Below are 14487 nucleotides of genomic sequence, written 5' to 3' on the forward strand. Positions count from 1 at the left end.
CCCAAGAAGAAAGTTAATTTGTTGCTATGGCTTCCGAATGAGATGTGCATAACCTTGATTATACGTGATAAAGTCTATACTAATCAACATGTGTGATTCAATGTTGAAGTCAACATTTTAAGAGGAGGGAGGTTCAATTAGAACCAATGCATTATCATTGTATTAATTAGTTCATTTAGGTTTTTGTTATAATTGGCCATAGACTACAGCCTCCAAACTACCCCAAAAGCAGTTACCATTTTTTACAAGAATGGACTTATACCCATAAACAGAAAGTCAGCAGGCCTTGTGGAAGCCTGTACATACTGTACCATCTTTGTAATGAAATGCAAGCCCAGTGCTGTAAATCTGCTCAGCATACAGCCCTGTTTCTGGTGGATTGTTACTTGGTATGGACTGCTGAGTCATTCCTCATTGTAGAGCAACAATGGTTTGATCCAATTAACTATTTAAAAAACGTAATAACTCCAGATAGATGCTGAAGACTTTTTTGTGCATGTGATTAATTTTCTATGTTACCTGCCACAAGCTTGCCACAACAGTATACCTTCTCTGTTCTTATATTTGTATTCTAATGATGACTATAATTAATAGACCCCATACCTGTGTCTCCCCATCCAGTAATGTAACAGTTTGACGCAACCTTGAGCACTTTCTCTTTCCGAAGAGGTAAGCAAGCTGGCATGACGTGGCTGCTGAATTTTGCACACTGTCTGTCCCTCCCCACCAGTTGCACTAAGGCCAGGTCATAATCACTGCGGTCAGGCCTGTAGTTGCTGTGAAGGACAATCTGCTGGATCCCATATTCTTCTTCATATTCCTCTGATACTACTGTATGATAGTCTCCAACTCTTACAGTGTAGCTTTTAGTGTTGTTACCATACCTGTAAAAGAAAGGGATAGCGTTCATTATGAATTACAACAGTCTTGTGCAAATATATTTAATTTCAGGTTTGCTCTTTATCCATTCATTCTTTGCTCCATCTAATGAAGTGTAAGAATGTGCCAGGTGATTGCTTTTTTTAAAATTAAAAATATATAATGGCTTTCCTGTCTTATCTAAAATAAGACACCAAAGCATTGTTCAGTATGAGGCTCAAAGCCAATAGAAATTTTTACTTATGTCTGAGAGCAACTATGAACCATAACTATGGTGACATTTAGAGAAAAGCAGAATGGTGAGTGCTTTGTTTTATATGAATGGAACCTTTGAATGCCTTTTGTATTGTCTACGTTTATAGTTGAGTATGACACACATGAGGCTGTAGTTAATTAATCAAAATTAATATTACCAAATATGTCCTTAGTTTGTGGAGCATACAGTCCCAGACAAAAGTACTGTCACCCTACACTTAATATAAGATAAATACAAGTGAACATTATCCATTATCCATTAATATGACAAAGACCAAAATATACAATTTCTGGTAGTTTAAGAAACAATTTTTTATAAAAAAAAACAAAAGCACTTAAGTAATTTAAAATATCTGTTCATGACAAAAGTATTGGCATATTTATATTAAAAGTTTGTCAAATGTAATATAACTCATTTAAATATATATATATTCATGGTTTGAAAACCATTACACAGTAATTAAGCTGCATTATAAAGTCAATAGCCAGAAAAAGAGGTAATTTCCAACATCTGTTGAAGAATGTTTTGTCAACACAGCAGATGATGGTCAAGACAAAGGAAATAGCTACAGAACAGTATCAAAGATATATGGAATACCAAAATCCACAATCAGAGCAATAATTAAGAAGTGCCACAGAACAAATTCAACTGAAACGCTTGAAAGAGGTGGAAATCCAAAGAAAATTATGAGCACAGGAGAATCGTTGAAGCAGCTAAGAAAATCCAAGATTAACAGCCAAGGACTTACAGAAAGATTTAAGTAGAACCTTGGTGTATTTCAGGTTGCTGGAGCTAGGGCTCTTCCCTTGTGTCATCCTGCTAAAATACCTGTCAGTCACCCTTTAATTACCTGTCAGTCACCCTATTTAAACTGTAGCCAACTTCCTAATTCTTGTCTTGCTTTTCAGTTTCCTCCATCCTCCCTTCCTCCTCCACTTGACTGCTTCACCACTGCAACGGTCCCCTATGGGGGTAAGTGAAGCTCACGTCCCAACCTTAGAGGCCGATAACATCGTCTCACCCTCTACAGGAAGGTTCCCACTGGTCAGAGGGGACCCCCGGCCAAAAACTTTAAATACATTTTGTTTTCCATTCTCCTGCTTAAATCTATTAATTTGCACCCGTGCCAGTCTTCCCTTTCAGACTCAACTTATCAAAGGTGGCTCTTACAGCTGGCGGGGGGAGAGACCCCTGGCCCTCTTTATGTGTTTATTTCTTTATTCTCTTGCCAAGAACTTTTGTTCTCCCTGCATAAATTGCTAAGCTCTCCATGCTGCCTCGAAGCGTCAGCCAAGTATGACCTTTCTCAATTAGACGTCTCAGTAAGCCAGGGAGACCATAGTTCATCCTCTATCCTGCCTTAGTTTCCCCTTGGGGGAAGCTCCTCACTTCCCGGACTTGGAGGTCGATTGGTTCAGCCTCACCTCAGCGATTCTCCGAGTAGTCAAGGGGAAACCCCTATTCTGTTGCGTAAGTCATAAGCTCTTAGACTTTATTCTAGTAGTCCCCCTTTATGCAGGCCTGGCTCCTGCCTCTTGAAAAGTATCAGGCATAATAGTGCACGGAATAAAGTTACAAAGGCACCTGAACACAGAAAGGTTGTATGCACGTAGACATAGCTGCAAACCATTTTTAAACTCATAAAACAAGAAATAAATATGAACAGAAATCTGAAGCATTCTTCAACAAAATTATCTGGTCCAATGAGACCAAAAAATGGTCCACAGTATGTTTGTAGAACAAAACAGAAAGCCTTTAATGAAGGTTGCTCAATTATGATATGGGGGTTGCTCAATTATGATATGGGGGTGTTTTAGCAGTTAAGGGACTGGCGACATTCATGTGAGTGAAGATCGAATTAATGCAAACATGTATCAAAACACCCTACAAATACAGGTACAATGATACCATCCCCTCCTTTGAACACGGCAACGGCCAAGTCAATTCTGGAATTCTTGAAGAAAACAAAGATCTTAATCCAATAGAAATTTTTTGGACTGATCTGCAAAAAGCTGTAGCCAAGCTTTGTGTATCCAATCTGTCTGAGCTGAAGGAAATATGCAAGACAGAAGATGAAACATACTGGTTAAGAATTATCATAAATGTCTGAAAGCCATAATACTAAAGCAGGGGTGCCAATACTTTTGTATTGAACGAATACTTTAAATAAAATATGTTTATTTGTTTTTTAATAAAGATTATTTGTTAAATTATTCGAAATTGTATATTTTGCTTTTTGTTTTATTAAAAAGTGATTAAAGTTTACTAAATGCTTGTCCTTAACCCATTAGGTAGCACAACATTTTCTTGAAAAAATTTGAACATGAGCTGTATTTATGTAATCCGATACATTTAAATCAATATTTCATCACAAAAAAAAATGCAATCCTTTGTTTTGACTACATAGGGCTGCGTCCTATTTTGAGGACAGTCAAGTTAGACGTGCCCGTAATCAGACCAGTGACATTTCATGCCGGCTGTCAAGCTCAACACATAGAAAATTGAGCTTTACCATCACTGTGAGTAGGAAAACACAATTTTTAGGCTTCAATTTGTTGTTTTAAATTGAGGTGTCACAAAAGCATCTGCAGGGCTATATTTTTAGAATTAACAGTTACATTTAGACTTAACTTTTGTGGTTAACAAAATTTAAGTAAGTTTTCATAACAATATAGTTAAAGAGAAAGTTAAAATAACAGGTAGATGCCAGTTAAAAAAGCTCCAAAAAATTACAAAGTAGCCTGCCCTCAAATGAGGACAGTGGCACTTAATGGGTTAATCTTTTACCTTGAATTGTGGTATAATAAGCATAGGGTGCCTATTTTTTTGTCTTTGACTGTAGGTTAGGTTTTTGCTTTGACAGGTTTAACATTTGTCCTGATAAAAACAAATATTTTAGTTATCAAATCAACTAGCATGCAAACCACATTAAGTGCTCGTCTTGAATTTGTTTCTTTCAATAACCAAAATGGATAAACCATGTTTATTTGGGTTTCCATAAACTTGGTACCATCACGTTATACATTTTTGCATTTCTGTTTCTGTTAAAATAAATAGTTCTTATCTTGAATTTAAGGTATGCTTCTGCACTTAATGTTGCATGCCTACCCATTAAAAAAAAAATCTTTATTTTCATAATTTGTTCCAAACATTATAAAAAATCTGAAGAAAAAATCTCTGACCTACAAGAGTGTGTTATTACATCTTCAGTGCTGTTCCGGAAATACATGTGCTTCTTGGAATTCAAACAACTTCCTGTCACTGGAAAACATGGCTCAACAAACTTTTTCTCTTCCTTCATCGTCATTGCTGGTGTTCCCAGATGGCTGGATTATGTAGCCTATGGAATAGTATTACCAGCAGCACTTCTGAAAGTAATTAAAACCCTGTGCTTAACCCTGAAGTCTGCATTTAATCTAACACTGCCTTTTGAGTTTCTTAAACTGAGCTGCTGCTAATGATAAGCATGATTAATTGGATAACATTAGGTATCATTGTTTTCTGTTGGATGTTACTGTTACTGGATTGGAGTGCACAGTTCCTTTTTTAACTACTGTTTTCACATTTCTTATATTTGATTAGATATGCCAACCCCAACCTTTAAGCCACTACTTGGTATTTTACAATTCAGATTAGACTGTGATTTGAAGTAGCTCCAATCCGGGTTGGATAAATACTAAATGGTGTTTATCACAAGCTTGATAATTGTGTACTTAATTAGGTTAAATTATTTAGTACTGGTTCTAAATGTAGACATTCACATCCTCCCTGTAAAGTTATTCAGATGTTTTTGTATTAATGCTCTGAAAATGCTAAACATTGTGTAAATAAGAAAGACACTAGTACCCCTACTGATGAATTCCCTCTTGTGTACTTGGTATTAGAACAAACAAATCCTTATAATGCTTCTAAGAAGACTGTTGCAAATATCCCAACAATCCACAGTCAATATCACAACAATTCACAGAAGGATTGTGTGTGGTTCAAAAGTTTACTACTTGCCCACATGCTTTGTGTGTTAAACAAACAAGGTATCCTGTTTGAACCACATGACTAGGGGTGAAATCCACCTTTTAATCTCCCCCACTACTGTGACTTGGAGTAAGTTATAGCATATAAACTGTATGGTAGCTGATATTTCCTTTAGACATACTGTAAGAAAAAAGAATATCACTTGAAACCTTTAGAATAATCAGTCAGGCAGTTTTGAATCTAGGTTGTAAATGTATGATCCCTGTGGATTCACATTGGTATACTGTTAGAAATTATGGAAACATGCAGCGGAGTTATATAAAGTAATATATGTTAGTATCATACATCCTCGCCACGACTGTAAACACAAAGTTTTTTTTTTTTTCTGATGCAGCATCTCTTTTTCCAAGGGCGTCCTGGATTTAAAGCCAAAAGTTGATGAGTGTTATAGCAGGGGTGTCCAATCATGGTACCACTCCGGGTTTAACATGTTAAATTGGTTCAATTAAACAATCTAGAACAGGGTTGGACCAAAGACCAAGAGTGGAAGGGCCAACTTTGGTCATCCTTGCCTAAAGTCTCTACTCTCAATGCTATCCAAAAAGCTATCCAAACCAACTTCCGTCACAATCGGATAACTGCTTATCTAGCTATATGTAAAAACAGGGAACCGTGATAGTATCTAATAACTGGATATAGCAGCAGAATTAAATATCACCACTGTTTAAATTAGACTGAAGTGACGTCAATGCTCTTACAGATGCTGTTTTCAATAAACGTGGAACACAAGGGCCCCATTTTATATAAGCAACAACAGTATTTATATTTCTTGAATAAATCCCTTGGTATGTGGTATTGCATCACTTCAAGTACTGTCTGCAAGATATAGAAGAATGAACAAGGATAATAAAAGAAGGCTGTGGAAAAACATGGATATCTTGTATTATAAGGCATTTGCCAATAGTATGGGAGAAAAAAGAAAATGTCCCCAAATAATCAAAGAAAACGCACTGATCCAGTGAAGGGATAACGAGGTTAAGCTAGAAAAAGAAAATAAAATAGAATATACTGCAGCATTCTTTCATCGCTTTTATCACACTTTATTACATTACTTTCAATACCTTGGTATATGAATTTCAAACTTTGCATATAAATACATGCAACATATACTGTAGATATAAAGTATGTGTGCGAGTATAAAGTAAAATGCTAATGCTTGACTAAATTAGCCATCCAACAATGGAACAGGACACCATTCCCATCACAGGCAGGAGCAGAGTGAAAGCTGACCTCTTGAAGCAGTGGGCCGCTGTGAGGATCCAGCAGCTGTTGATGAGCGTGGCTCCACACACCAGCCTCCCGTCCCCGTGTGCTGTTCTCAGCCGAATGGCAGCCTGCCACGGCCACCCACCCCTGAAAGACAGACCAAGGCATTTGCTGTGTGATTTATGGTGATCTGGTAAACAGTGAATGGCTGGGGGTAGAGAGTGGAGAAAGACAAAGGAACAAGCGAGCCATTGAGCTGCTCATTGGAAACACATTTCTGCCACACAGATTGGGTCTCATATCTGTTTTTAATTTGGGATGCTTTTTACCAATGGCTAAAAATGTGTAATGATGGAAAAATTCAATCATTTGATATAATCTTTTTTTATTATTATCATGGAGGATCTTCACTAGCACTGCAAAACCGATGTTCTGCCTGTGACATTTTAGAGCATTATCTGCGATTAACAGTGTGTGAAACAGATGCAGAGGCATCAAGTAGTCTCGATGAACCAGCTCTAAACTGATGATATGCAAAGTTTTGTCAAACTCATCTCTTAACACTAGTTAGATCCAAACAGTTTTATAACACTAAAGTATTGTTTAAATAAAGCAATTGTTGCATTTTGGCAGACAAAGCAATATACTCCTATCTGTACATCATGTCATATAAGCCCCCCAGTCTGAAGAAATGTACTTTAAATGACACAGCCCTTTGAAAGAGCTACTGATTGGAATGTTGTGAAAATGAAATGCTGCTCTGTGGAAGAATAACCACAACAGAAACATACACTGAAAATTAACAAAATATGTGTTGGTACTGTGTATGTGTAAAACTGATAATTATTATGAAAAAAAAATACCGTAAGGAATTCTTCCCTCCAATAATCCTCTTCTGGCGTGTGTGAACTAATCGTAGGCCACAAACTGAGGAAAGAGGGTCTAAGACAAAGGCAGTTTAGTTTTAATATTGTAATGAATGCATTACATTTTGTTACAAAAGATTTTCTCTCCCCAATGACTCTGACACCTAACTAAGCAATGCTCAACTCATTTACATTATTTTTATTTAATAATAATACAAAAAAACACAGTTGTTTCATTCTTAAATACTGTACTAAGTAATTTAATGTTCTGTACAAATTTCCCTGAAATATCACACAAAATATAATATTTTTATTTGAACTAATAATGGGCTTACACTGAAGTGTGGTTAAAATGCAACTAATGTTTTTTTTATTATTATTTAACTGATTAGTGCCAGTATTGAAACAATATTGTGAGAAACTAATCACACTCTTACCTTTGCTCCTCTCTGTTGTCTTCTCGTCACCATAGTTACAGATCACCCCGGCATCCTCGCTATGGCGACAGTTGTGCATACCAATTGGTTGTTTGATGCAATCAGCTAAAGACCTTTCGTTTCCTGTGCATTTGACGTTGTCTATGTGGATAGGTCCTTTGCCCTCTCCGAAATATGCCATGGTTCTAGCTTTGGCCAGACCCCTGCAGCACAAGAAGGGGGGTTTGTTTATAAAGACAAACTCACTAAACAAAGCTGCCAGCTGTTATAAAATAATTTTCAGCATTTACATTAGGCACCTGCCATCTTATTTAAACATCGTGGGCCAATTGTTTCTCATCTACAGTATACTTGTTTGAACATTTCTGCTAATCTACAACAACAGTGTGTGATAAGGGAGGAAATACTCACAGAAAGTAACCTCTGGCTCCTTGACTTATTATTTTAAAAGGGTTTTTTAAATGTTGGACCGACCAAGGCTTTTTTTTTTTTTTTTTTTAAAGTACCAGTTAGTGTATAAAGGACACATTTCCAACACACTTATAGTATTTCAGATTCTGTAGTAATTGTACACAGGTGCAGTGCTGAGCAAAGCAGACTCTTACACTCTCAGTGTCTCTTTGAACTTAAAGTTAAATCAGATTCCTCTGAATCTGATGCCAGGTAATTAAACTGATGTTAAAATAGTATTGGCATAAAGGATAATTTATTGCCTTGATAATATGTTTTGGCACTCCTTCAGCTTTCAACGGGATTTCTCAATCTTGAAATGATTACAATAACTGCTGGCCCGTCTACTGTGGTGCTTAGTTGCGTGACAGTAGTTTAACTTTGCAATCTTTAGGAATTTCCTGTCCACTAAGCCACCACCAGAAGAAAAGGGGCTGAAGTGCTTTGGAAAAGAGAGCAGGAGAAACATACTTTACAGACATGTTTGTCAATTTTCCTCTGCCTCTGCTTATTTTCTAACCATTATCCATTAAAACATAACCATTTAGGTTAAAAAGTGAATACTATGGTAAACCTAAGCTGACTGTTCAAAATCAACAGTAGTTGCTGTAGAATTAAATGCATATATTTTTATGTGCTTAATGTGTATGTACCCCCTAATTTGTATTTCACATATTCCAGTTAAATAGTATAAACAAGATATGTGAATACTGAAGCAGTAGATTATAGGTAATCCACCTAGAAAGCAAATCTTTACAGCAACTGTACTGAATTGAAAATACACTATACAAATACTGTATGTATACAATGATGTGAACTTGCCGTATACAGAACCAGATTTTATAAAACCCATTAAACATATACAAAAACATCATGTAAAGTTTGTGCTACCAGAAATAAAACATAAATAATTCATTATTAAGCATTTTCTTTCAGGACTATGTTGAACTGCCAGTACCCATGTGAATCAGTATTGTGGCAAGATGTATCTCTTACCCATGAAAAAACAGTAACCTACTTGTAGCCCAGCTGCCTACAGACAACATCTGCATCCCTGTCAGTCCATCCGTCATCACAAATGGTTCCCCACTGGCCACTAATATAAATCTCCACACGTCCTTCCTTTTTATTTTCTCCATCCATCAGTCGCATAGGCAGACCTGGCAATCAGACACATTTATCACACAATGATAAAAAAAAAAAAATGTTTTTAAAAAACATGGCAAGAAAATCCTACAGGAGAAATCTAAATTTTGTTACATTTGAATGTAGTTAATTAAACGCCCCCACATAACACAGTCAATAGAGGTCAGTCAGGTTGGAAGTGATTCTGTTTGTTTAAATTGGACTGGAGGCATATATGATCATTTCTCAATGAATTCAACTGCCTGTAATTCCTTCAGGGAGTTCTGGGGTGGTCATGTATCAGCCAAGTCTATCAGATCACTTGTCTTGCCCATTGTAACTGAAACTGAAAACTATATATATATATATATATATATATATATATATATATATATATATATTGACGTCACTATCTGAACCAACCTCATTGTTCTCAAAGATACACTCATGAACATTCTAGGGTTGACTGGACCAAACTCTGTAAATGGTAATGTTAAAGAAACAAGCACTGCTCTAAGAACGCTTGCTGGTTTTGCAGATCCTTTTTAGCACATCCTGAACTACGGTTATATTAGTCCAAAATGAGTGCTAAGTGTGGTAAAACCAGTCGTTATTATGTAAAATTGTATCATTATATTACCTTTACAGGTTTAATCTCCAAAAACAAAATTGATTTTATATATATATAAATATATATTATATATATACTCTAATTTCTGCAGCTAATTTCTGTGCCACACCATCCAAACATGTTGAACACATCACAGGTTTCAGACCTCTAGCCATCATTACATTATAATGTTATTTTTGATGAAAATGTCAACAGGCCAAAAATAATATGACTTGGAAAGGCTGTGACTCAGTATTGCCTACATAAGAACATGTGTATGCATTCAGCCATCTTAAAATCCAGAGCATCTCAGATTTCATTCTGGATGCGAAAGCAGAAGCTCCATTTCCTGCAGCGTAACAACAACTATACTTCTTGTTTTTTTTCCAAGCATTTGATTCCAAGAAGGGATATTAACCAATTTAAGAGCTTATCTCGCACATGCCCTTTTAAATCTTAAAGGGACATGAGCTCATGCTAATGAAAGGACCATCCAGAAAATATTTTGGCTTGGTGATGGAAGCTTAAGGGATATTCAGCTCCTTTTAGTTTAACTTTGTGAATTAATTTTGTATGAAATTCATTTTTTCAGTTGATAAACTCAGTAAACCCAAGTAGTGAGGACACAGTTTTATACCATACATGTTTTCTGTTTAGGATTCTCAGGTTTCAAAGAAATATAATTTGATCTGTAACAGGTTTACCAGTCCAGTAGAAAGTAAAGTAACTAGACATAATGCATTTTCCACATTCCAGATAAAGTCCTCCTTATCTATGCCTTCACATATTGCAGTATTAGGTATCTAAATTATACCAGGCAGCAGTACACTGGAATAAATACCAATGGAATGATGTAATCATTCCAAATCTTTTAGGTTTCTTTTACTTTTGGGTGCTCTACATGTGGGCCCGACTAGGCAGAAAGATCCATCCACTGGAAGCCATAGCTGTATATGTAGTCCTTTCTGCACTCCATAAAAACTGCTTTTAATTACAATATAATTTAATTTCTTTCAGATGACAACCCAAGCCATCATTCTGAGATTTCTTAAATTACATATCATGACAGATTATATCCATATATTTAGTTGCATCCATCTTAAACAAATACAACTACACTTGATATACAAGCTGCTGTGTTCTTCATTCTTTTCCAGAATGCAAAATGTACTTTTCTCTGTTCTGTCGCTCCACTCTCTGGATGGGGAAAGCAGGGGGCTAGGGGGGTAGAGATTAGGTTGTAGACTAACCCTCTAATTAAAAAAATCCATCAACTTGTTTCCAACCTTCTCAAGCACCAAACCTAGTACAGATTTATTATTTCCACCCTGTACCAAATTGATTTATGTTTGCAAATTTATTACCACCCCTAAGGCTTAAGTTACAAAGGTTGCTTTGGTACTGCATTAATCACTGAGCAATGTGTTACACTAAATAAAGCTGGAACAGTGTGCATATCATAACAAAGACAGGGTTAGCTCACTCTTTTATACAGTCACCACTTAATTCTGTCTGAAAATCTTGAGTCTGGTACTTGTAGTTTGCGTTAAATTAATCATATTAAATAGAAACATATTTCTTCTTCACTGTTATGATTTTATTGGATTGTGAATAGTGCAACTCAGCTGTATTAGGTACGCCTTTAAGATACGATTTACCTGAGAGAGGAAACTAAGAACAGATTCCTGTCATTAGGCCATTATCTCTTTGTTGAATATTGATTTATGTATCATTTTTCAAATTCTCCTTGCTTTATTCTCTCTCTTCCTCTCTGCATAGCTTAAACATGTATACCGGATAGTCCACTGAAATATAACAATAAATAATCACAAGGTTTAAAATAACGTTAACGAGGATTAATGATTATGATTCTGTTGCTGGAAGAGTGAATATTAGGACTGTGCAGCAATAGAAGCAAATCATATTTTGCCACATATAGATTACATTTTTTTGGATGCAGCTTTTAAGCTCTCAAACCCTTTTGTCAATTTAAACCTTTTTATCTGATTAAGTTGATAGGGTAGGTCTTTCTAATGCCCAGGGCTAATGCTAATTATAACTCATTGATCAGTTATTCTTGTATATAAAGTCTTGACAGTACATGACAAACTGAAAATCTACAAGAATGTGAAAGTAAATCCTTGTGGTTCTTTTCTTTTTTTCAGTCTAAACAGTGAGCACCAGGTCAAAGGGCTCAAATGACCCATTCTAAAGTAAAGTCTTATTGGAAACCAGGTAAATATCATACAGAAACAGTATGGCATACAGAAGTAGTAGGGAGTTTATACTCACTGGATGGAATGCCATTGACATCCTGGTCAGGACTGCAAACAACGGATACATCCTCCTGGTGAGTGCAGTCATGCTTTCTCCATTCTCTTCTACCGCATTGTACCAGAGAGGACTCTTTCCCTGAGCAGCTCACATCGTCCAAGAAGACTGGCCCTGTACCCACTGCAAAATGGGGCTGCACAGAACCTTCAACATACCTTGGTATAGATACAAAATACAATCAGTCAGATGCAGAAGCATTTGGGATGTGTTGTGTACTTGATTGCTGGTTAATTAGTCAATGACTTCTTATGTTTTCATTCTCTATTATTATGTATTAAACCATTTTCAATGATTTACTTGTGTTTGTACGTTTCTGCTGCTGTTTGTTTATTATCTTGCTAGCACCATTTTGTATTGTAAACTTTTACTCTCCTAGTTACAAATATTAATAAAGCCAACGACTAAGCAATTCTGATTCCTAATGGACAGGTTTCCACTTTACAAAGCAAGTATAATAATTGGTGCATAATGGTTTACAGTTTGTCTGTCAGAGAGGCCACTGTACCTGAATCCCAGCTGTTTGCACACAACTTGGATATTAGATTCTGTCCAGCCATCATCGCAGACAGTGCCCCACTGCCCATTATAGTACACCTCCAGACGACCTTCGTGGCTGCCCATTCCACCCACCAAACGCAAGGTACCATCTAAAATTAGAATTATTATTTTTTTAATATATTTTTTTAAATTTCCAAATTCCTTTCGGTTGATGTAATTTATCAATAAATTCACACAAATTATATTTTTCAAAGATCTCAGGGACTAATCTGACAGTATTCATTTTAAGAACTTGTACACATAAAAGCAATTCCTAATACCACTACATCTTAACTTATGCCTGTAGTAAAGTAAGGAGATGATTTTTATGGCTGCTGCAGGTTTGTAATTAGTTCAACCAACCACACAGACAGACATACAGACAGACAAACAGACAGACGCACGCGCCCACCTGCCCGCATGCACGCACGCACCCACCCACACACACACACACACACACACACACAAATCCACCCTTCTAAAATATGCAATTTGCTCTTCTATGTCACCCACTTGAAAATAAATAGTTACAGTGATACAGAACATAGTCTTTTTTTTATAATAAACAAATTGCTTATGCTTTATAATAAACAAATTGCTTAGTTCTTGTCAAACACAGATGTTCTAAAAGAACTGTACAATATATAATTATCCACTTTAAAAAGACTGAAATGACAGTAAGTTTATTATTTTCTTTTTAAAAAAAGACACAATAATCAATTCTACACCACTTTAAATTCAGAAGAAGTGCAGTAAATCACAGCAAACTGTGGTTAGACTGCCATCAGCATGGGCTACTTAACTTTAGCCTCAAGCCCAAGTGGCCCCCTACCTGTGAGGGGAGTGCACGAGACCCCTGCATCCTCTTTGTGTGCACAGTTGTGTTCTCCCCACAGGCTCTTGCTGCACTGCTCTATAGACAGCTCATTCCCTGTACACTGCACTTCATCCAGGAGCACGGGTCCATACCCTTCCCCAAAGTAGGCCTGGCTCCATGCTTTTGCTACACCACTGTGAAAACAATGATGCAAAAAAGATGAAAAAACAGCTTTGGACGAAAACATTCCGAATGAGGATAATGAAAACCAAGTTAAAAAAAATAAACTGCAACAGAATAATTGCTTTTTATTACATCACAAGTACTTGTGTTTGCCATCTAAACAGGAGGCCTTCTTCAGAAAATGTAGTTTAACATTCTGTAAAATATAATGCTGCATACAGAAATCTCCTGAATGATTGCTTTTTTTTAAATATAATTTAAAATGAAAATTGTGCTGGACAGTTTTATTAGATGGGGAACGATTCACATATGAATACAATTTATATTTTAATTACATACATTTATCTTAATGCCAAATATTAGCAACTTAAACCATAACATGTTGCTGACAAAATCTTACAAATAATAACTATTTTTACTGTTTCAATGTAAACTCTATCTATGTATCCTTCTTTTTTAACATATTTTCTTGTACTAAATGTTACCAAGCATCTGGTTAGGTAAGCCCTGCTTTCAATGAGAGTATTACAGGTGGGTAACCAAAACAGAATACGTACTTTGCAGAGTAATTACCCCATGGTTAAACCTGAATTCTGGTACAATAATTCCAATCCTTATTCTAAAGGGTTTCCAACTAAATTATTTCAAGTGTCTATAATTTAGGGCTTATCTAGAAGGCAGAGATTTTCAATTGTTGGCATTACTTTCAGACAGCGAACCAGTGGCATGCATCTGTAACACAGTCATTTTCTAAT

The 14487-nt window shown here is 36.1% G+C and overlaps 1 protein-coding gene across 2 annotated transcripts in view; it reads right to left on the minus strand.

Moving 5' to 3' along the window:
- prss12 (serine protease 12) overlaps positions 1-14487 on the minus strand; it is a 28624-nt gene that overhangs the window by 4170 nt on the left and 9967 nt on the right. For both annotated transcript variants that reach the window (XM_034015204.3, XM_034015203.3), the window contains exons 5-12: positions 13565-13743; positions 12701-12842; positions 12154-12350; positions 9145-9286; positions 7677-7879; positions 7237-7315; positions 6398-6520; positions 604-884 (exon numbers count right to left, since the gene is read on the minus strand). In XM_034015204.3, coding sequence (XP_033871095.2) covers positions 604-884; positions 6398-6520; positions 7237-7315; positions 7677-7879; positions 9145-9286; positions 12154-12350; positions 12701-12842; positions 13565-13743 — 1346 coding nt within the window. The remainder of the gene's footprint in view (positions 1-603; positions 885-6397; positions 6521-7236; positions 7316-7676; positions 7880-9144; positions 9287-12153; positions 12351-12700; positions 12843-13564; positions 13744-14487) is intronic.

This window comes from Acipenser ruthenus, chromosome 2, assembly GCF_902713425.1.
Source record: "Acipenser ruthenus chromosome 2, fAciRut3.2 maternal haplotype, whole genome shotgun sequence".
Classification (NCBI taxonomy): Eukaryota; Metazoa; Chordata; class Actinopteri; order Acipenseriformes; family Acipenseridae; genus Acipenser; species Acipenser ruthenus.